The sequence below is a fragment of the Leuciscus leuciscus genome, assembly GCF_965113295.1.
Source record: "Leuciscus leuciscus genome assembly, chromosome: 19".
In the NCBI taxonomy this organism is placed as follows: Eukaryota; Metazoa; Chordata; class Actinopteri; order Cypriniformes; family Leuciscidae; genus Leuciscus; species Leuciscus leuciscus.
In genome coordinates, this window is record NC_138743.1 from 10,590,255 (window position 1) to 10,614,913 (window position 24,659).

Consider the following 24,659-nt stretch of genomic DNA (forward strand, 5'->3'; position numbering starts at 1 on the left):
TGGAAATGAATGGTAGCACGTATGTCTGCTATCTGGTTAACTTCACACTGCTGCTTTATGTGCTATAGTTGTACCCATAAGCTTGTAATCAGCTTAGAGTACAACTCCACACACTCAGTAACAGTCCTTATAACATACTTAACAGGAAGTGCAGACTCAGATTTAATAATGGTGAGGGTCATGTGGAAAGGTTTGATTCCTGTGTGTGTCGACACCGCAGTGGCAGCCAAGTTTCAATGCCTTTGCTCACAGTGGGACAAAAATGATTTGTCAAATTTCCTGGATGTGTGGGGAAGGTCTGCTTCTATAAGCGTTAAGGTATAGCAGCCTGTGCTAAATTGTGAACTCAGTTTGTATGTAACCCTGTTAGCAAAGGCTATATTCACAATATAGCATGGCCTGTCAGTAGTGCTTTTTTTGCTTTTCTAAAAGCCATAATGCCAATATTTAAAATGATAGTTCACCCAAAAATGAGAATTGTCACTTCAAACCATGCATTTCTGTCTTCTGTGAAACACAGAAGAAGATATTTTGAAGAATGCTGGTGGTAACCAAGTTTTGGTTAATATTGACTTCCAATGTATGGACAAAGATACAACACTCAAAATATCGTACATGTTTCACAGAAGAAAGTTACACCGGTTTGGAACGAAATGAGGGTCAAGTAGATATTTTTATTTTTGGTTTGCAATTTTTGGGTGACCCATCCCGTTTAAGGGTTTTTCATTAAATGTTTTAATCAATATACTGTGTATTTTTGCACACCTAGCATTCCAATCAGCAACCAGGACCTGAACTGTAAGTTTTATAATATAAAAAATGTGTCTACTATACAGTAGTGGCCAAAAGAGATGTCCGGCCTAGGAAAATATACAACATCTCCCTTTATTCAAATATTATCTAAATAAATAAATAATGTGTTTAATGTGTAGGTATATTATTGAGATGGAAGTCAATGAAACATGCCAAATTGTGCTGACATAATTTTTGGCCAGGCTGTCAAACAAAGAAATTATGAGCACATGCAAAAGCAAGAGAGAACCAACAAAATATTAATAACTGCTTTTTTTATGCTTTTGCCGTTGAGCTTTATTGTTTTTCTATGCACTTTCTAAACCTGTAGCTGTAGATTACCTTTTTTTTTTAAACAAAAAATATATATAAATACATTAAAAAATATATTTACTTCATATTTTGATGGTTTAATCAAACTTGTAGGGTCATTAAAACAAATATCCCTTCCAGACTTTTTGGCCAGAATCTATATTTCTGATGTAGATTTCATTAGGAAAGAAACCAACTGAAAATGGACAGTCAACAGTAATAAGGACCATTGGAAATAACGCTTTCCTAGAAATTTGGCATTTATGCGTATAAAAAGTTAATATGATTCAAATTGAATTTAAATAAAACGTTTGTATGATGCATAATTCATTGCATGATTGTCAACGTCTAACATTTAATTATATAATAGTTTTTGCTGCTGTCATTTATTATATGGAATACATAAAGATTTGGTTTGCAGGTAACCATGTCATTTCCATGTTATCCAGTGGCAGAATTCAGGGTGTGTTTGATGCACTTAATTTTGTTTTAAGTGTTTAATGTCATCGGCGCCAGCTCAGGCTCATGGGCCCGGTTGTCTCGCTAGGCTCTGAGCCGCGTATGCCAGCTGCTCTGTCTCCTCCTGCCAGTCCAGCCCACCCTCTCCTCAAGTTACCAGAGATAACACAGCTCAGAGAAATCTGTTCTCCTACCCCTCCCTCACTTGGCCCCGGGCCCCTATGATAGAGCGCTAAGCGTGGACTCTTAGGAATATCAGGGGGTGTGCAGTTTGGACAGTAACCCAAGCCAGTACAAACACAGCCCAAATATATCCACAGCCACTCTGCGGTCGGGGATCGAATGGGCATCTGGATGAAGACTGGCACTAGAGTAGAGGCAAAAAGAATAACAGAAGGAAAGAAAGTTTAGGATCTTACTTTTGTTGGCTGAAAGGTGTCCAAAAAGCAGGCTGGGATGAACTTCCCTCTTGGCTTCAAAGCAGGGTTGGAAGACTCAAGTTCAATGGAGAACTTGGAGAAGCAGCTCATTTGCCCCATCTGTCTGGAGATATTCACTAAGCCTGTGGTCATCTTACCCTGCCAGCACAACCTCTGTAGGAAGTGTGCCAATGATGTTTACCAGGTACTGCTTCATTCCTATTATAGTGTTCTAGTGTCATATTTGTCAGGTTGAATGGTCATTCTCTCTGTATAGCATCCAGAAACTCCATTAACATAGAGCTGTTCAGTTTGAAGTCTTAAAGGGTTCACCAAAAAAATCTGTCATTAATTACTCACCCTCATGTCGTTCCAAACCTGTAAGACTTTTGTTCATCTTCGGATAACAAATGAAGATCTTGTTGATGAAATCTGAGAGCTTTCTGTCCCTCCATTGGCAGCTACACAACTACCATTTTGACGCTTCAAAAAGTTCATAAGGAGATCGTAAAACGAATCCATATGAATCGAGCGGTTTAGTCCAAATTCTCTGAGGAGACACGATCGCTTTGAATGATGAACAGATTCAATATTATGCTTTTGTTCACATATAAACATTCATCAACTCACAGATCAGTTGTGGTAAACAGAAGCTTCAGCAAAAACCAGTGAGGTTCAATCTCATGTTACGCAGCACGTTTGAGCTTCACCAAAAACCAATGAGGTTCATTCTCATGTTACGCAGCACGTTTGAAGATGAACAAAAGTCTTACGGGTTTGGACAAAATGAGGGTGAGTAATTAATGACAGAATTTTCATTTTTGGGTGAACTATCCCTTTAAAATCGGGAAGAGATTTGGTATTCCTCTTTGGATTTTGAAAATGTGGTTTTGGATTTATGAGTAAAATTACTTCCACATTTTGTTCTACAAGATAAACTACCAGCCTATGGCTGCAGCTACCATAAAGATGTAAGTGTAAGGACTTATGATTTGGGCAACTGTTGTAGGCTATACCTCATGTAGTAACTTGTCAAATTATTGGCAGTTATTTTGTCTATTTTTTCTCCGCCAAGTAAATAGTTCCAAGTCAAAGCAGAATCAGCTGCGTATCAGAGCTGTGAGTGATCAAACAGGGGTGTTTGGAATGAACAAATGGCTTGAGTGAATGATTCAATGAATCATAAGGTGTTTCTCTGCTTTCATGTCTAAAAACATAATTTTTGTTTTACATTTCATAATAAACTGGTTTTTGGCTTAGTCGTGTGCCGACATAGTGGCATATCTATGGCCCTGTCCCAAATGGCGCACTTCATGCGGACTTTCGGTCTCGTGGACTTGAATTGTCTCCATTGAACCGAGTCTACGAGTCCGTAGGCCGTCCCATTCAGCATTTTACCGCTCTGAAGTGTGCTCAGCAGCGCCCCCTTTGTACCCTTGAAGCGGTCTTCCACGAGGATAGGGGCGTCACCACTTTTGAATAAGGGTGTACTCACACTAGCCAGTTTGAACCGTGCCCGAGTGCGTTTGACCACCAAAGCGCGGTTCGTTTGACTAGTGTGAGTGCTCCGAACCGTGCCCGGGCGCGGCTCGATTAGCCGGCCCTGGCCCGCTTGGAAGAGGTGGGCCAGAGCACGGTTCAGTTGGACTCGGGCGCGGTTCGCATGCAGTGTGAGCGCTAACCGTGCTGGACTCCATTGTGTTCAGTGAGAGCGCCGCTCTTCCTATTTATCCCGAAACCGTCGCACCATAATGAAGTAAGCGTGCTCCGGCACGAATGCTGAAACCCTATGTTACCCCTTTTCCACCAACAAGAACCGGGTGCTGGTTCAGAGCTAGAGCTATTGCCAGTTCGGAGTTGGTTCGACTAACGAACCAGTTTGCGTTTCCACCGGCCAGAGAGCCACAACAGAGCTATATCTTACGTCACTGCATACGTATCATGTTGCACAGCAACGCTAGTGCGGCAGCGCCAAACACAAACACACCAGACTTGTTCGAGATGCATCGGCTTCTCGCAGAACGATCAGCACATGAAATCAAAGCACTGCGAAAGCGATCAAAAAGCACAAGGAGTCGTATGATCTCCAAACACTCCCGCAGCTCTGATCGGTCCACGCTACTCCGATGCATCTCGAACAAGGCATCAACAATAATAGACGTTGCGTTACTATGGATGCTCATGGGTTTGCGAAAATAAATCGGCATCCAAACACGGCGAATCCAACGCGTTCGTGCAGCTCGCCGTAACTTACATAGACGGATATTATAATCGAGCTGCTATTAGCTCGACTAGCTGCTATTTAAAAATGGCGGTCACAAGTTTCTCTTCAGTCTTGTTGGCCACGGTAACCCCGCCCCCAGCCTCTGACGCAAGCGGTTCTTTCTTGGCTCCGTTCTAGACCCTGCAATGATTTGGTGCTACTTAAGAACCAGTTTTACTGGTTCGGAGCTGGTGCTTTGGCGGTGGAAAAACAAAGAACCGATTTGAAACTAGGCTCTGGCTCCGAACCAGCACCAGCTCTGCCTTGGTGGAAAAGGGGTATATGAGTGCAGGCCAGAGGGGGAGTGGGGAGGGGGGACAATCGTACTCGGGCCCGGTTCATGGCAACCGTGCCTAGTGTGAGTACACCCTAAGAAACAATATCAAGACTATAAAACTCCTCAAAAAACGCGCACACACTCAAACCTGACTGCACATCACATTTTTGACTTTATTGATTCTGCTTTTATTCCGGAGTCCCTTTTATTTTATTGCTCCGGAGTCGCATATCAGTCACAAAATGCGCCTCGGGGAAGAAAAAAACATCTATAGCCTAAGTCGCACTGGACTAAGTCGCATTTAAAAAAAAATTGATTTCACAAAAAATAAATAAATTTTTTTTACAGACAGTTCTCCGTTACGGACGTGAGCGCTCTAAAGCGGCACTAAAATAATGTTTTAAAACTTTCACAGAGACCTCAAACTGAAAGCACAAAGCCTGTCTTCAAATTTAATTTCGTTTTGTATTAATTGTATCTTAATTTTAATCGATGTTTCATCAACAAATTGTCTGGATTTAATAAGAAGTAGTAGCCTAAATATAGGCTATTAGAAAATAAATAATCAGGATACGGAGGCGCTGGCGAACCTGGAGCTCGTCTCATAATGAAACTCAGCGTAGGCCTATAAGGTAGCCTATTGCCTCACAGACCTGAGACATAAAGATAGCTTGAAATGTCTACTTTTAAGCAGAACAATTCAAAACGAAAGAAAACAGACTGCGCTGCTTATGTAATTCGTATGAAATGTGCATTTCTCTCTGGCGCTGCGAAGATCGCGAGTCGTCAACTTCATCTGTCTAGCCGACACTGACATAAAAAAATAACTGTTTTATTAGTAAACAATTAAAATGTCTCCTGCTATATTTTACATATTTGCCTGTTCCTTACAAAACACTGACAGTGGGGTTTTTGACGTTTTTTTTTTTTTTTTTTTTTTGAGCAGCTGCGGACAAATTCTTTCGACACACACACACACACACACACACACACACACACACAATATTACGTAACACTCTGCGCTTATGTTTTAAAAAGATAATTTAACATATAAATAACAATTTTTAAATAGCCCACTTAAAGTGTTTATTACAAATAAATGACTAAATGCTAAAAATTTATACATTTTAATGAACAAACATATGCGTTGCATTTACAATTCTGTGAAAACAGGGGGTGCTGCAGCACCCCCAGCACCCCCACTTCCCGCGGCCCTGACTGTATACATCATTTAAATAAGCATGATTTATCTATTGTCTAATGCCCAGGTGATATGCACAATAACAAAATACAGAACTGTCAAATTAGGCTGTGTAGTGGAATGTGATTTCTCCTGTCCAACAACAACCAGACCGTTATTTCCGGCATGCCGATCGAGTCTGTCCCAAAAATACCTCTCAATGCGCCCTCGTGGACTCGCGCCAAGGGCCCTATAGGTCTGCACTACATGACGTCACCAAAGTGTGGACTCTGAGGAAGTCCACAAGTCCGGAGTGTGCCATTTGGGACAGGGCCTATGTAACCTGCAGAAGGGGCCACTGAAAATGGCACATCTTGTCTGGAATATGCAACCACTGACAAAAGCACAGTGAATTTTTTATTTTATGTTTTTATTGAAAGTTAGGCTACATAAGATTGTAAAAGACGGTTGATAAACAGGTAAATACTTATAGATTAGAAAGAAAGAAAAATAGGATCCTTTTCCCCAAAAGCAAATTCATAATATTTGACCATGTATAGTAGGAGGGGCACAGACAAGCGGAGTGATACAAACAGCAGAGAAAATTGTCAGTTGATGCCGCTCAATCATTCAAATTCAAGAACACCGTTCTGTTGTTGACAAGGACATTCGGTGACATCGCCGAGAAGCAGTTGTACTAGCCGGTGCACATCGCTGATGGTAATCTTCGGTAGGTCTTGAAGGCATCTTGAGTAAAACAGCGCCATCCTGCGTATCGTCTGTTATATCTCGGGACCGGAAGTGTACAAGCGTAACCTCAATAAAGCGGAAATAGAAATACATCAACCCGTGCAACCAGTGCCATAGAGAGAGAGAGTTGCGACACTCCCATAGACCTCCGTTGTAAATAATGGCGGCGCTTTTAACCGCCTACTTCCGGGATATGAAGATCGGAATAGTTCCAAACACTGTCATGTGGGCGTTGGACACCATTCACTTACATTGCTGCGCGTCGAGTTGTTCCAGAGTTAAGTTGCCGAAATATCGACCTCTTTTGAATTGTCAACTGTCTATATTGTATCAGAGGCCCTTTGCGATGCTTATACTGGTCTTCATTTGTACATGCACAGCGTAATTATTTATATTTTATGTTGGTTGTTTCAACCAATTTTCAAGCACTGCCTGCTAGCTAACGTTAGTTAGCTAGCGCGACTTCGTCAGCTAAGAGTTCGGTAATGAATCGCTACCACCTTTATAGCAACTTTTATTTAATTAAATTTTTTGGGATATACTAACTTTTCATTATGTTATTATTGTCTTGAGTGAAGCGGCTTGTGAGAACAATGCTGGACCTTTAGGATTGTTATGGCCATCACCAGTCCTGTCTGTTTCATGGATCACCTGCCCCTGGTTTTTGTTTTTCTTGTTCACACACACAAGCACACATTTTTGTTGTCTGTCATTGTTTAATAAAAAATATTTTATTTGAAAACCTTCATTTGTATCAGCCATGCTTAAATTCGTTTTTAATCTGTTATAGTTTTGATAATGTGTATGGCCTTAATCTTAAAATAATATTCTTAGTCTTAACATGATCATGTTTCACGTTGTGGTCCTGGGGGTGGCCACTTTCATCAGAAGAAGTGAGCTAGCTTCTAAGCGAATTCTGAACGGACCGCCACGGCAGACCTCTTGCGTGATCATGAAGGTAGGCTAATGGCTGAATCAAAATTTATAAGCAAAATCACGGGAATCAATAGCCTAATACAGCCCAGTTGTGCTAAAATAAATATCATGAGACGTCCATCATCAGATGAATGATATGGAAAAGTTAAGTTAGAGCCGCTAAAGCCAGTGCTACTACCCATGCGAACATGAACACTAAGCTTTTCCCTCCAAAAATATAGCCTAAAACTTATCTCCAAATGCAAAACTGACATTAACAAAATGCAATAATGCAATAACAGCTGAAAAAGTACTTGGGTGTGTGTTTTATTTTATTTTTACCGTTCAATAATGCAATCGCTGCTGTCTGTCCCATAGAAGAACATGACAGCCAGCGTACGTTTTGGAACTATTGGGGCTTACATGAACCACGTGACAGCCATAGCGGCGACATCAAAGAGTGTCGCAACTCTCTCTCTCTATGGCTCTGCGTGCAACTCAGAGCCATGGAGAGAGAGAGTTGCGACACTCTTTGATGTCGCCGCTATGGCTGTCACGTGGTTCATGTAAGCCCCAATAGTTCCAAAACGTACGCTGGCTGTCATGTTCTTCTATGGGACAGACAGCAGCGATTGCATTATTGAACGGTAAATATAAAATAAAACACACACCCAAGTACTTTTTCAGCTGTTATTGCATTATTGCATTTTGTTAATGTCAGTTTTGCATTTGGAGATAAGTTTTAAGCTATATTTTTGGAGGGAAAAGCTTAGTGTTCATGTTCGCATGGGTAGTAGCACTGGCTTTAGCGGCTCTAACTTAACTTTTCCATATCATTCATCTGATGATGGACGTCTCATGATATTTATTTTAGCACAACTGGGCTGTATTAGGCTATTGATTCCCGTGATTTTGCTTATAAATTTAGATTTAGCCATTAGCCTACCTTTGTGATCACGCAAAGAGGTCTGCCGTGGCGGTCCGTTCAGAATTCGCTTAGAAGCTAGCTCACTTCTTCTGATGAAAGTGGCCACCCCCAGGACCATAACGTGAAACATAATCATGTTAAGACTAAGAATATTATTTTAAGATTAAGCCATACACATTATCAAAACTATAACAGATTAAAAACGAATTTAAGCATGGCTGATACAAATGAAGGTTTTCAAATAAAATATTTTTTATTAAACAATAACAGACAACAAAAATGTGTGCTTGTGTGTGTGAACAAGAAAAACAAAAACCAGGGGCAGGTGATCCATGAAACAGACAGGACTGGTGATGGCCATAACAATCCTAAAGGTCCAGCATTGTTCTCACAAGCCGCTTCACTCAAGACAATAATAACATAATGAAAAGTTAGTATATCCCAAAAAATTAAATTAAATAAAAGTTGCTATAAAGGTGGTAGCGATTCATTACCGAACTCTTAGCTGACGAAGTCGCGCTAGCTAACACAACCAACATAAAATATAAATAATTACGCTGTGCATGTACAAATGAAGACCAGTATAAGCATCGCAAAGGGCCTCTGATACAATATAGACAGTTGACAATTCAAAAGAGGTCGACATTTCGGCAACTTAACTCTGGAACAACTCGACGCGCAGCAATGTAAGTGAATGGTGTCCAACGCCCAAATGACAGTGTTTGGAACTATTCCGATCTTCATATCCCGGAAGTAGGCGGTTAAAAGCGCCGCCATTATTTACAACGGAGGTCTATGGGAGTGTCGCAACTCTCTCTCTCTATGACTCTGGTGCAACTAACTTAGTCCATTCGTTGTGTGCTGTTGTGAATTTGGACATTTAAAGCGTAAAATATGAAAAATTTGATGTTATTTTTATTTCCCCGAAGTTATTCTATTCCTCAACCTCGTTTAGGCTACTTTAAAAGTTTTTTTTTTTAATTTACTAAAGTCATTTCTGAGCTGACTACTGTTTTGTGCGATTGAAACAACACCTTTGAGGCAAAGCAGACAAATAGAGATAATAATCATTTAGCATTTCTGATTTATGCAAAAACTCTTTTACTTTGTTCCTTTGAGGTATTAATCTAGACATCTCATCATCAAGATGACGTTCTCAGTGGAGCCATTAGTATTCCCTCTCAGAGTGGGTGACGTTGTTGGGCCAGACTTTACCATGACTGAGAGCTGCTTTCCATCTATATTAACTTGAAACAATTACCCAAAGATAACTGACAGACAAATTACACCGTTTGGTGGGCAAAGGCATCCATTCATTCACCTATTAATTTGGCCACACTGCAGGTCTGCTCTTTTCTTAGTCCTACCTCATTTTGTACATTAGCCACGTGGAAAATGAAACATTCTTAAAGGAATAACTAGCCTATATGTGAAATGCCATAAATGATATATTGTTGATTCACCCATTAGCTTACAGAAAGTACACTGATGTGTGCAATGGCCGATTAACTAATGTTTTACTAAAATTCTTTTACTGGTTTAGGCCTCTAGCTCTTTTTGGCAAAACCGGGGCTCTACCACTCTGTCTACAGGGGGACGCTTCCGCTGCCCAACTTGTCGCCATGAAGTGATATTGGACCGGCATGGTGTATATGGCCTTCAGAGGAACCTGTTAGTGGAGAATATCATTGATATCTACAAATCAGAGTCTACCAGGTCAGTTTCGACATGGAGTCATCTCCAAAGCGCTGGCTTTTTCTGGGCCTGTTCCAAGCTCCAAGAACAAGCATATCTGTTTTGGAAGCACTGATATGAATGAAAGCTATTTGTTGTAGAGGATTCAAAGCAGTCCTTTCTGTATAGAGATCCAGCAACCCCCCTGAGCTATGTAGCAAAAATACACTGTATGCCAACAAATTTAAATTGTTACAAAAGTCTAGTGACACGCCACTAACCGACACTTGTTCGGTTTCATCAATGAGGCTTAAACCCTGTGTAGTGACACAAATATGTGATTTACCCATGTGGGAGATTTTCTGCCACGCCACGTAAACACAACAGAGACATGCGACCTGAGGCTCTGGTGACTGCTGCAATCCTTTGCCAAAACCCTAAATATAACTAGGACGCTTTATCCCTGTGGCAATAAACAATGTGTCATGAGACCTCCTGTGAAAAATATGCGTAATTGGGTATAATAAGACAGATAGATTTTGAGGCCTTTTGTAACAAACGCTGAGGTGCTTATCATGAATACGTAATGTAACATGGTTAGTAATGTGTCTTTGATGGAAAGCAGGTCATCTGAATGTAGAGGTTGTTTCAAAGACACAAAAGATCAGTTGTGTGAATATACACACACAACTGATCTTTTGTGTCTTTGAAACAACCTCTACATATACAGTGCTGGTCAGAATTATTTGCCCCCTTGGTAAATATGATCAAAGAAGGCTGTAAAAAATAAATCTGCATTGTTAATCCTTTTGATATTTTACTTAAAAAAAACTTTCATTGAAGTAAAATAATTGAAAGTGGGGGGGAAATCACATTATGAAATAAATGTTTTTCTCCAAAACACTTTGGGAAAAATTATTTGCCCCCTTTTATTAAACACTTTTTGCAACCTCCTTTTGCCAAGATAACAGCTCTGAGTCTTCTCCTAAAATGCCTGATGAGTTTGGAGAACACCTGACAAATAGATAAGAAACCATTCCTCCTTACAGAATCTCCCACTCATTTTCTATAGGGTTCAGGTCTGGGTACTGGGATTACTGGGAAAATTAGGCCCACAGCATTAAAGATACAGCAGAGTATTTCATTTTACACATGGGGTACTTTTTTATCCCTGTGTGCACCAAACCCGTATTATGTGTTTGCTGCCAAAAAAGCAAAAAAAATTGTTTCATCTGACCATAGAACCCGTCCCGTTTGAAGTTCCAGTAGTGTCAGTTACTTTTCAAAGGTTCTATGGACAGATGAAACAAACAAAAAAAGAGCTTTTTGGCAGCAAACACTTAATATGGGTATATATATTCAAATCCTATTTTCTTTCTTAATTCTCTTAATTCTCTCTCTCTCTCTATATATATATATATATACAAGAAAAATTGATTAAATCAATTAAAATGTACCATATTTTTTTGTGATATCGGCTAGGTCATGTTTTTTTTTTTTTTTTTGTGTTTTTTTTTAAACAAGAAAAAATATTGCCCAGCGGGTAAGAAAAATAAATCGTATTAAATGTGATGTAAATGTGTTTTGTTTAAACATTTGTAAAAAGTCGACACAAAACATTTATTTAAAAATGTCTAGTTAATTCACATCCTATTTTTTTCTTGTTGAATATTGCTTCACTCTGAAATACATCACATTATGGAAGTAAAATGTTTTCATTTATTTTATTTTATTTAGTTAGGTTATTTAAATGAGATAAAAAAATTTTTTATTCAAACTTATAAATGCTAATTACAACTTATAAATAGATCCTGTAGTAATATATCCATTCACCATAATATGGGTCCATATGACTACCCTATCAGCAGGCATCCACTGGATGGCAGTCTTTCATCAACATATTCTGTTTTGAACAGGCCTGCTGCCAACACACTGCACATACAAACCATCTCTTTCCACTTGAGAAGACAGATTAGGACAGATGCTTGTTGAAAAGGTCTATGTGAGTAATGTGCCCATTTTAGGACAGAATATCATATTAGTTGCATCAATCACTTTTAAACGGAGCACCTGCTGCAAATGCCTTTAACGTCAGATTTTCGCATCATCTCCCGTTATATAGTGATTCACCTCAGGGGAAGTGATATCTCACCTCCCATGTCACAAAGAAAGAATGCTTGTTGTTGTGTGTAGTCTATCATTACATGCACAATTTAGAACCAGTGACATTTGCTATTCAGAATTTAATTAAGGATGTCTTTTAAATTTTGAAGGTAGCAAACTGGAAGAATTCTATTGTACAATTCTAATTCAAATTTGAATTCTGCAGTATATAACTAGTCTTATTTGTAGTTTTAGAATTCTAGAATTTCCATCTATAGTTATGTTAAAATAATGAGCTGGACATTGTGTTGTTCTGTATGGCAACATGAAAATAAAATTTGATTGCTTTGATAATTGTTTTACGGTATTTTACTGTTCAAAACTTTTAGGTAATTAAACTGTAACGGTCAAGAAAAATTATATTTTTCGTTTATACTTTAAGGTGCAATATGTGTCTATACAGAAGTTGACTTTAAAATAAAGCTATTGTTTGCAACTGTTATTGCCCAGAAAAAAAAGAAACACTACATTTAAAAAAAGATCCATATTCAAATTGTTTGACAACATGCCCCAATAGTAGGTTAGCTGTGTCATCAAATAGAAATTATTAAATAAAAATGTAATATTATATAATATATTTATTTATATTTTATATTCATAATTACTTTTTCCTCTGGAGAAACCTGGGGTCAGCGCTTTGCTAAAGGGCACAGAGATTTTGCAATCTCTGATTTACCAATGCAAATCTTTAACCTTTCCACCACACCATAAATCTCTTTCTGTTTTGACTCTACAGGTTACTCCTGCCCAAAACAGACCAACAGCAGCTGATGTGTGACCAGCACGTGGAGGAGAAGATCAACATCTACTGCCTCACCTGTGAGACACCGACCTGCTCCATGTGCAAGGTGTTCGGGGCTCACAAGGACTGTGATGTGGCCCCACTGCCGGTCATCTACAAGAGACAAAAGGTAGAGGATTTGCATACAGTATAATTGACTTCATCAACCAGACAATCCGTTTGTTTTTAAAGTTAGTTTGTTGTGGTGTGAATGACCTCAGAATAAAACACAGGCTGTTTTGAGGCTGTGGTGCGACACTGAGAACTAGACAGATGTGTTTATGACACGCTGACCAATAGGTTTCACACATTGCAAGTGGCTCGATCTCACCAAACTTCTCTCGCATCAACACTCACTCACACGTGAACACACATACAGTACACAGACCACCAGCAGCCCTGACTCCTGTCTCAACCAATGACCTACTTTTTCAGTTATTGCTGCGTCTAATTTGTCTAACAAATGAGCTATTTATGTTTTCTGAAGAGAATAATCAACAAGTCAAGTTTAAAAGAGCCCACCCAGTCTGTATGATATTCCGGCCCCTAAATATGACTCAGAGTCGCATCCCTCCTTCATATTAAAGGTGCACTATGTAACTTTTTTGTTCAAAATCAACATTTAAATAATGAGTCAATACATCATCTATCCTTCTTCTTCTCTGTAACTGATGAACTTTTATTTGGTTATTAAACTGAACTGACTCAACAATGACTTGAGCTGAACAAAACCGACTTGAGCTGAATAATGACACTATTGCTTTACATCGGAATTTACCTGTTTATTACTGTGAAGATGCTATATAAATAAAGGTGACTTGACTTGACTAAGTATGAGCAATTGCAGTGCTCTATAGCAAGCACTAATAATAGCACATCACAGAACAGACAATACATCTTACATAGGATCAAGATACTTATGAGATTATGGTTGTTAAAAAGCAAAAAAAACAGGACAAATGTGTTTCGTCACACAAAAAAACGTGCAGCATCACAGCAGTTTTGTCACGTTCGGATGCTTTCTTAACCTACATGATATTGAGGTCTTGGCCTACTGCACCTCTTGTGAAATGGCTAGTAATGAAGGTCTTCATACCAGGGTGCAACTGGCCCTGAGAAATGAGTCACTCCTCCCTGTTGTGTTTGAGTCATAGCAGCTTCTTCTGGTCTTTACCTTTTATTTGTCAGTTTTGTCCTCTGTAAGTGCCTGTTCTCAGCTCTCTCTCTCTCTCTCTCTCTCTCTCTCCCTTCAGAAGCCACCAGATGAACAATGACTAAATGTATCAGCCTTTCCCAATAGAAAAGCATGTGCATGGTGGACACCATATGTCGATCTGTTATTTGCAGTGTTCCTATGCTGAAGGTCAATTTTCATCATCAGAAAAAGTCTCTTTCTTCTTGTAGCATATCTACAGTATATCTACTTCTGTGACTCTTGGTTTTGGGGAACTGGAACAGAATGACGTAACGCTGAAGGATCATATTTGGTGGTCGATGCCCAAACCGGCTCCCAAACCACCATAATTTTTGCCAGGTGGCTTTGATGACATTTTCTCTTTTAGTCATGGCCCACTATAAACAGTGAATCACTCATTTCAAATGCAAATCAGCTAAGTTTGATCAGTCATGACGGGTAACATTCCTACAATCTCGGCTTTTAGTTCACATGCTGTTCTCTTGTCTGTAAGTGTGGTTATCACAAGTTGCATAGCCAAGTCTGACATGGCTTTCTTGTGAAAGATGACACGTTGAGTGCATTGGTCATGTGTTTGACCAATGCACCCCCCCCTTATTTTATGAAGACCTGTCACAATTGGTTATATTCTGCTGTTTTGTCTCAGACAGAGCTAAATGATGCCATAGCCGTCTTGATGGCAGGAAATGACAGAATACAGGCCCTGATCTCACAGATGGAGGATATTTGTAGGACTGTCAAGGTGAGAAAGAAATGTTACTGTAAACCACAACAATTATGATATTGTGTGATAGGACTGGGTGATATATTAAATATTCAAGATATATTCATGATGATTAAACATTTTGAATCTTCTTGGCTGCAGTGGCCGTTTAGTTAAAATGATGGATCCTCTGATTCGCAATCTTAAGCCATTTTAGGGCAAATATTTATAATGTTACAAAAGTATCCGTAAATGCTTCCGTCCATCGAGATAATTTTTTTTGCTATATTGCCCATCTCTTGACAGTGATGATTTTTAAATAATTAAAACATTTATTTATTTATGTTTTTTTTATTTATTTTTTACTATTGATGTTTAACTTTTACTTAAAGAACAGTCGCTGGTAATCTTTTGCAGGAAAATGGTCGTCGACAGATGCAGCACATCTCTGATAAGTTTGATGAACTTTTTGCCATCCTAGAAGAGCGTAAAAGGGAACTAGTAGAGACTGTCGGCCGTGAGCAAGACCAAAAACTAAGCCATGTTCGCTCCCTTATCCGTCTCCAAGGAGACCACTTAGAGATGTCCATCAAACTGGTGGAAACAGCCATCCAGTCCATGGAGGAACCTCAGATGGCTGTGTTTCTGCAGGTACAACTCTATCTATCTATCTATCTATCTATCTATCTATCTATCTATCTATCTATCTATCTATCTATCTATCTATCTATCTATCTATCTATCTATCTATCTATCTATCTATCTATCTATCTATCTATCTATCTGTCTTTCTGTCTATCTGTCTGTCTGTCTGTCTGTCTGTCTGTCTGTCAGGTTCAACATATTAAGAGTTAAAGGTTTCTACAGATTGGATTTTGGATATTTGTATCACTCCATAAATCATAAAATATGCCAGAAAAAAAAATACATTTTCACTGTTGGGATAAAATGTTGCCTAAAATCAGTTGAATGATATATGAATAAACCAGTGGTTTGCTGTGGTGTTTTAAAATGAGGAGGCAAAGTCCTCAGTTTTTTTTTTTTTTTTTTACATTTTATATATATATATATATATATATATATATATATATATATGAAGAGTTCAGATGCAAAAGCCTCTAAGTGCCATCTGAAATTTTCTTCTAGAATGATCATTTTTATCAAGCTTGTATATTTAAGTTCAGTAATTTCACTTAAATGACAATTCATAGGTAATTTGCATTGCCATTTCAGTGAAATTAGTTAACTTAAATATATGAGCTTGATAAAAATGATCATTCTAGAAGAAAATTTCAGATGGCACTTAGAGGCTTTTGCATCTGAACTCTTCATATACACACACACACACACACACACACACACACACACACACACACACACACACATATACACACATATATATACTGTATATATATATATCAAATGTAAATTTGTGTACCTGTTACATGTAGTTTTTACATTTTCCTGGTTGAATAAGCATTACATAAAGACCAAATACAATTCTATTTTGTATTTTTACACTATATAATTATTGTTCTATTTATTAACACCAAGTATAAATCTCATCAAGTTAGTGTTTTTACGCATTTTTACATTTATTCCAAAATAATAACTAAAGGCAGTAACAAATATATTTTAGTTGTGAAATGAAGTTCAGCTGTTCTTCGTGACAAAGCAGTGATATCTAAGTGGGAGAGTTGTTTACTTACTTTTCTAATTAGTCTTCCCATTAACACCATCATTTTCCTCATTTAGGCCCATTCGCGAACGTGCATGAAAACAAGAGGCAGGATTTATCGCACAAATCAATCATATCCAACCATAACAGATCATATCCAATCATAGTGTGATGGAGGCATTGCCTCCTCTCAGGTGACTTTCCCCCATTCATTCTCAGTTACCCCCCACCAAACCCAGCACACACTAAGGGGTCTGTTAAAAGTCAATAGGCTCAGGGGAGGCACGAGAGACCTTTTTAATGTCACATTTTGTAATTTTTTTCTTTGTAATATCAATTATTTTCTCATCCAATTTTTTTGAGGAGACACGGCCTCCCTTGCCTCCTCTGAGAACAAAAATATTTTTAGAATAAATACAACTGAAAAGTGCTAATGAAGTGGAAAACGGCCTTTTAAAGGCACACTATGCAGTTTCCGTTTTTCCACAGAGTCGCTGTGGAGTACTTGTATTTAACATTACTGTCTTAAATACCACTCACGCAGAGCCGTCTCTGCACTCTTCCGACCGCGCTTTCTCCGTTTTCTTCGTCGACTCAGCCATGATTCACGTCTGAAATGCGCGCTAGTGTCTTCCATAGAGGCTGCTTCATATGTTTTTGATGTATTTGATGTCGTGCCGTAAAGCAAGTCGTGATTCTTAATTTACCAGTGCATGGATTTTTTTTCCCTGTAGTGTCTTGCCCTTAAAAGTCTAGATCATTAGCCTCAAAGTAGTTTGCAAATACAGACAACATTACCTTGTCTTAAATGATCACTTTCTAAGTTTCTACATCAAACTCACGCAAACCTCTGGCGGTGGTACAGGTGCTTGTGAATATGTGACGTGGACTTATGAGCTGTGTGGAGCTTTCAGAGCCGCCCAGAGATGCTTGATGCAAATGACCCAGTCCTTGCGTATGCTGTTTGCTGATCGACACTGTGCCTGTTGCTACATTTCAAGCATCCTTTAATGACAAGGCCCATGGAGGGGGGCTGACATTGATTAGCGAAAACCTCCCACAGCTGGGGACGGAGGAACACAGATCCCTGTCCTTTGACTAGTGGCTCAAACGGTCAATACTTCACCATGGCTGAGAGCTGCACTCTGCAGAAAGAGACTTTTTAAACATAGGTGATGGAGAGGTGAAATGGTTTTTTGAAACAGCTTTCACTATAAAGCCTCAGGTGCAGCGCTGCTCTTTTTAACTAGCACTTCTCAGTGCAAACAGAGTGTCAAAGGAGGCTGCCTAACAAGTGTCTGTGATTTAGTATGTGCGCATGAAACTATGTTGAAGAGGACTGGGGTTTTTATGTTTTAATCTGCTGCAGAATCCGCTATTCCTAAAACGAGTGTTCTTCTTTGCTGTGTTCACAGAGTACAAAAGAAGTGTTCAAGAAGTAAGTCAGCTATGAGTGATGTGTTTTGAAGTGTCTAAAAGGGATAGTTCACCCATAAATAAAAATCCTGTTATCATTTACTGATATCATGTTACATATCGTGTATGACTTTCTTGATGACCGAATTTTTATTTTTCGTTGAACTGTCCCTTTAAACTAAACCATATTCAGCATGTGTGCTTCATCAATATCTGATGCCTCCTAAAGACTAACAATCATGATTAACAACATCACAGACAATGACTCAACCAGCCTCCCACCCCTAACAACCCACTGTATTATGCATTGATTCATAACATTCATCTACATCAATATTGTTGGAAAGATTCTGGATTTATTGAAATCCCTCACCCTACCACTTATTTATCTTCTGCTGACTTCTGCGTGTAATTCAGCTCCAAACGCTTAATGTGTAGAGTTTTGTGGACCCACTGTATTATTCTAATGTATTTTCAAATGTAATTTAGTCCTGTGATGGCAAAGCTGAATTTTCAGCATTATTGCTCCAGTCTTCAGTCACATGATCCTTCAGAAATCATTCTAATATGCTGATTTGCTGCTCAAGAATAATATCTTATTGTTATCAGTTGAAACAGTTTTGCCGCTTCTTTTGTTTTTGTAAATGTCTTTAATGTCACTTTTAAGCAATTCAATGCGTCCTTGCTGAATATAAATATTAATTTCTTATCTGCTAGCACATTTTACTCCCCCCAATACTCCCCCAAAAGACACTCTACTGACCATAAGTAACTTTGCAAGTACATGTCAAATTATTCTACTCACCCGAACCCTAACATCTAACTATAACCTAACAGTCTGCTACTCAACTGACTGGTAGTTGACATTTATCTGAAAAGTTACTTATGGTTAGTAGAATGTCTAAAGTCGACCATCAAAATAAAGTGTAAACAAAAAATCGTATTGATTCCAAACCTTTGAACTGTGTATGTTAAAAGAAATGTAAGATGAAAATGTAAAATCCCTCAGTGACGTATGCTGACTATTTTTCTCTTACATTCTTTATCAGCATTTCATTTTTTACTATAGTTGAAGATTACTTTTATCATTTCCTTGTCAAGCACAATATTTCAACTCTGCTATGGGAAAAATCAATGCAGATTTTTTTCTTTTTACAAAAAGTTGAAAAATATGAACAGAAGAGATTGTAATATGTTGCGATTTTATAAGTGCATATAACCATTTTGGCTAAACATTCAACCCTATTTTTTTTTTTTAAATGTAACATATTTGTACCCAAAAAAATATTTGAAAGAGAAATGATCATGGATTATTAACTTTTTTTTAATAATGTGCCATTTGTTGAGGCACATTTATCTGTTCAAATTATAATGATAAATAACTGGTACTTTACAATGCTGTAACCACATATTTAGAATTGGCGGTAATAGTTAAAGAAACGGCTATTGAAAAAAACTTTTACTTCGAGCATATTTGGGAAAATATGATTTGCAAGTTGAAAGACATGAACGTTCAACATTGAGGTTTTCACAGGTATTTCCTTCAGTAAATGCAAGTCTTCCATTGATGCTGCGTGCTAATTGCCTCCAAAAGCAACTTTTCTTTGCAAAATGAAACTTTATGCAGCGTGGGCAATAACGTATGAATCAGCATTCATCACATTTTCCCCCAAAACCTCTAACTGTTTCGAAAAATGCTTACGCTTACAACGCTGTCTAGCTGTGTCTTATGTTTCATGCTACCCTCCACCTGCGGAGACTGCGAGTGGTGCCTCGTGCACCTGCGTCACCAGCAGCCACGGGGAGATGGAGGAACTGGGACCTAACGCTATCCGTCACTTTTATATTTGTCCGAGCAACTTCACCGCTCTGTCCTTGACAGGATCACAGACACTGCCAAGGCCACCAACATTGAGCAGACGGAGGCAGGCTTTGAGAGCATGGACCACTTCATCATCAACACGGAGGATGTGGCCGACATGCTGAGAGGCATCGACTTCCAATCAGGTAAAGGCTTCACAACTATGATGACATCATCTTTCTCATATGTCCAGTTATTTACATTGGTAAGTTGAAGTTGCATTGGAATGTATTTAGTGGTGAAATGTACTTTTGTTGCAGGTGAAGATGGGGAAGACAGCAGTGATGAAGCTCCTGGAGACCTGACCAACTCACCTGGTCAGAGTGGTGAATCAGGGAGATGCTAACTTATTTTTAAACCCAAGGTTAGTTTCAAAGATGAAAGCATGGCCTTAAAGGGATAGTTCACCCAAAAAGGAAAATTCTGCTATCATTTGCTCGCCCTCATGTCGTTCCAAACCTGTATGAGTTTCTTTCTTCTGTGGAACACAAAAGGAGAGATTTTGAAGAACATTGGGTGCCAAACAACTTTGGAGCCCATTGGCTTGGATGGATAAAAGGACATTTCTCAAAATTTTAGGGGGGAATTAGCCTTTTTTTTTTTTTTTTTACTTTTTCCATTGTTCTAACATTGGTACATGATGGTCTGAAAACCATTTAACCCTATAAAGTCTACTGTATCATATTTGATACACACATTTCTCAGGCCTTTAAATTATCAACATCCTCTACTATATGCCTGATTTTTTTCAGAAATTTGTAGTGTAATTTTTATAAATGTCCACCTTCAGGTTGTGGTACATGTGTCTTTTTGCTGTGAAATCTTTTCTGATTTTTATTCAGTAAACGTAAGAATAACTTTTATGTTGTTAGTTATATATTAGGATGAATACTTATTGGACTGAAGCAATTTAGGTTTACTTAATTATCCATTCATCATAAAAAACAACAACATGTTAACATGTATCAAATATGATACATCAGGCTTTTGATGAAGGTTCATGTGAACATTTCTCGATCATCATTGTATTGCATAGCATTATATGTTTTGCCCCCACAATAAAAACTACAGAGCTTTGATTTTAAAACTAACCATTTAAATATCATCTTACTAACACATTATCGGGAGATCTAAAGTGACAATTGATATTTATATGCATTTTATGTAAATAGTCTGGTATACTGTTCTAAAGATCTCATTGATTTACATTACAAGCTATCAGAATGTCATATTGTTTTTTGCCTATATAAATATTAGCATCTGCACCAAATTGCATATTGCTCAGTTTGGGCGTATGAATAAAATGGGTGTTTTTTTCCTCCTTAAATATGAGCTCCATATTCTTCTATATCATGCTATATGAGCCATAAAAGCCTGATGTATTAAATATGATACTCAGCGAAACGCACCTGCAAAGGTTTTAATTTATTTAGATGTTTTTAAATATTTTGTCTAAAAGTTGAATAAACTTTTCCAATTCAGAACATTAGAATTTCTGACTATTATTTCATACGTCAGGCTTTACAGGGTTAAAGTGTTTCTCTTCTCTATTAGTGTGAATATGGCAGATCATGCAGACGTCCCATCCTGTGATGTGAACATTCTTGGCAACAGTGGAACTCATTGTGTTGAGTATACTCGTCATCTCCTACCAAACTCTATTAAAAATGTGCTGACTAAAGTCTCTGTAAGGGGTCCATAAACATTTGGATCTGGTGAAATGTTGATGTGATGCACTCCACCTGTGTGAACCATAAAAATCACCTTAACACCAGTTATTAAGAAATTGCAAATGGCTGAGAAAAGATTATTTAGTATAATTTGTTTGCAGTAGCCACTTGGTTTAATAATTTTGTATTTTATCTGATACAATACATTTTTTTAGTGTGGAAAACATAGGTGATGTGAAATGTAAAAAAAAAATGTTTTATGTGAAATGTAAAAAAAAAATCAAAAAAAAAATTTAATAATACAAAGGACCCTTTTCCACTATAAAGTACCTTTTGTGCAATGGAGAGTTCTTAATGGAACCATCAATGCAAATAAATCATTTTTATCTGTAAGGAGCTGTTGAGCTCCAAAAATAACAAAAATCACTTTAAAAGTCAATGAAAGTAGTTCTTATGAGTCATGTGCAATATTCCATGTGCTTATATGAAATCATTATCCCTTCTGAATCTCTTCATTAATTCTCAGTCGATGCATCTTTGCTTGTCAAGATCCTTTGATTTAAATTTAAATCTCTTTCTCACTGCCTCTTTTTCAAGCCTTCATGCGGCTTCAGAGGACTTGGAATATTGGGCATAGATTATGTTTAAAGGTCCAGTAAGCGATTTCTGAGAAACGCTGTTGAAAGTGGATCAGACCGAGCACCCAACACACTTGTAGCCAATCAGCAGCAGTGTCCTCTCATGAAGAGAGCGAGCAAGAGGGAGATTTGAAGACTGTAGAAAGAGAGATGGCTGAGAGACATTGCAAACAAGAAAAGGCCAGGGGAATATCACTGAAAAAAGAAGGGTCATGATCAGGGAAGAGCTTTAGGACCCATATTAGAAAAGCCTGGAAAAGGTCGCTGAGGTTGCATTGTTTCAGCTCCACACATGAGTATTATTGGCTTTGCTTTGTTTCACAGAACCAAGATATTCTGTTGTTGTAATGTTTGCTATTATAACAGAACAGGTATGGGTGTAATTGTTTGTCTGGAGCTATAATCATGTATCGTATGTTCATTTTTGTTCTCCCTTCTCGTTCTTCATCTTCGTTTTATTTTTCGTGAAGCATTATCTTGCTTCGCTTCAGCTATGATAAAGAGACATCCACTCATGTTCATGCGTTTTGGGGGCGGAGCAATGAAGGGAGGGGTGTGTGTTTAGGGCCATCCTTAGGGTGGTGCAGTGCAACAGTGCTGCTTTCGGGGCCCTGCGCCAGTTGCACATGGACCACACTGGGCCCCGCCCAACGTTTGTTTTTTGGGTGTGTTATTTGGGTTGATTTCAAATATCAATATATATTTCTCAGAATTTGCTTACTGCACCTTTAAAGGTGCATTAAGCAACTTTTCATGTTAAAAATACCCGTTTTCTAACCCATACATGCTTAAACAATTGCCTGATGGGCTGAATGAGCCCTTCTCTAATCACTGAGATTGTCTCTATAATCCTGTAAAGTAAAATAAATAAGAGGGATTCGGGCCGGAATTTTAGACTGGGCGTGACGTCATGCGCGTTCACGGCACGCTCACCTGGCTGTCTGGCAGGTTTGTGTATTCGCCGCCATTCTCCGTAGAAGATGGATTCTAAGAGACCGGCTTGTAGTTCATTTCAAACACCAACGCAAACTCCACGTAAGATAAAAAAAAAAGAAAACTTTTGTCCGTGAGCGTGCACACTTCTGGCTGCAGTTTCGCTTGCCGCCAGAGGGGGCATAGTTCTGCAAAAACTCAGAGACTTGCGCAATGCACCTTTAATGTGCTTTTTTGTCATTTTTGAAGCATGACAACCCCTGGTCCCCATTCACTTTAATTGTACAGACAACAGTGTGATCATTATGCTTAATTTATAATTGTATTGTTCAGCATATACACGCTTAAAAATAATGGTTCTAAAATGGGTTTTTCACAGTGATGCCATTTTTAGTTCCTCAAAGAACCTGTCAATAAACAGTTCTTAAAAGAACCATTTTTGTCTTAGAGTAAAGAACAGTTTAATGATCTGAAGAACCTTTTGTGCAATGGAAAGGTTCCATGGATGTTAAAGGTTCTTCATGGAATGCCAGTAAAGAACCTTTATTTTTAAGAGTGTGTGAGTAAACAGTAAAAACTTACCAACCAAGGTGTAAAAGTTGTTTCTAAGATTCATGATTTATACAACTTGGAAAATTAGTATTTGCAACTTACAAAATACATATCCTGTTCTTTAAGAGGTGGGTATCCTGTCATGCAGGGGCATCCCCATCTCTGCAAGCTTTCTTTAAATAACCGTTCCTCCTACTTCAATTTAAAGGTCAGAAACCTCTATAAATCGGGCAGCATGCAGCTTTCTCTCTGGCACTTTACTGATCTAATAGGACTGTGTGTCCATTGAGTAAGTGCAGCGTTGAGAACAGGGCTAAATCGCAGTGGCAGGCACTCTGCATCTTACCTCTTGGCTTCTGATGGTCCATCCACCCCCACCTGTGCTGGAGCCGTGAGTCCACTTCCACCCATTACTTAATAACCGCTCGTCTCTGTGTCACCAGCTATGGATATATGGCAGTGGAGATATATGACGTGCTCACGGACGCTGACCTTGTCACTCGTGCTGTCAGCTCACTGATCAATTCATGGAGGGAAGGAGAGGGAAAGAGTCATTTGGAGATGCAGCATTCGGTTTAATTATGTGCAGAACTACTCCACACATGGAATGTGTCCACTCGGAATGAGGATGGATCTTATTTTGAGGATGTGATGCGTCACAAGCTGACGTACCGGCCTTCGCGTAATTTAAAGCTGTAATTTTTCCTAGAAAAAGGTTGTTTTTTTTTTGCAGGTGTCAGAAGCAGGATGAAGAGGCAATCTGCGGGATGAGATGCGACTTGTTTAACCGTTACTTATGTAACACGTTGTGCACAATGACACGTCCCAAAAACAATGAGTGTTCAGTCAACATATGTTCTTGCCAATGCAAATCACACACTGTCCTCTCCCACTTGCCCCATTTATGACTAAAATAGACTGAGTGTAAGATTATGGAAGATTTAACTCATTTATTTTATTTTTCATTTCCAGGGTATTTCCTGAGCTGACTTAAGAGAGACTATAAGGAGGAGGTTTTGTTTAATCCTTTCAACATGGCAAGAGCTTCTTTCATCTGGCATTTTGTGGCCCTAAGACTCTGAGCTATAGTTCAGTAAGAG

The 24,659-nt window shown here is 38.5% G+C and overlaps 1 protein-coding gene across 3 annotated transcripts; it reads left to right on the plus strand.

The window, feature by feature from the left end:
* The first annotated feature begins 1,771 nt into the window (after window positions 1-1,771).
* Window positions 1,772-24,659, plus strand: trim54 (tripartite motif containing 54). Of its 3 annotated transcripts, XR_014200364.1 has the most exons (10): window positions 1,772-2,187; window positions 9,839-10,011; window positions 12,869-13,043; window positions 14,755-14,850; window positions 15,229-15,462; window positions 17,905-17,927; window positions 19,788-19,912; window positions 20,027-20,130; window positions 21,321-21,393; window positions 24,532-24,659. XR_014200364.1 is itself a non-coding variant. In XM_082148271.1 (9 exons), the coding sequence occupies exons 1-8, from the start codon at window positions 2,020-2,022 to the stop codon at window positions 20,110-20,112; spliced, it is 1,080 nt and encodes a 359-aa protein (XP_082004397.1). In that variant the 5' UTR covers window positions 1,772-2,019; the 3' UTR covers window positions 20,113-20,130; window positions 24,532-24,657. The 3 variants fall into 3 exon arrangements, 2 of the variants coding, with proteins under 2 accessions (XP_082004397.1, XP_082004396.1); XM_082148271.1 differs by lacking the exon at window positions 21,321-21,393 and having other exon boundaries at window positions 24,532-24,657; XM_082148270.1 differs by lacking the exon at window positions 24,532-24,659 and having other exon boundaries at window positions 1,773-2,187; window positions 21,321-21,527.

What these genes read in the sequence shown, in the direction of transcription:
- trim54 (XM_082148271.1), top strand. Translation starts at nt 2,020, where the DNA reads ATGAACTTCCCTCTTGGCTTCAAAGCAGGGTTGGAAGACTCAAGTTCA. An exon ending in ATATTTGTAGGACTGTCAAG is followed by an intron (nt 14,851 to 15,228) that starts GTGAGAAAGAAA and finishes AATCTTTTGCAG; the next exon opens with GAAAATGGTCGTCGACAGAT. An exon ending in ACAAAAGAAGTGTTCAAGAA is followed by an intron (nt 17,928 to 19,787) that starts GTAAGTCAGCTA and finishes TGTCCTTGACAG; the next exon opens with GATCACAGACACTGCCAAGG.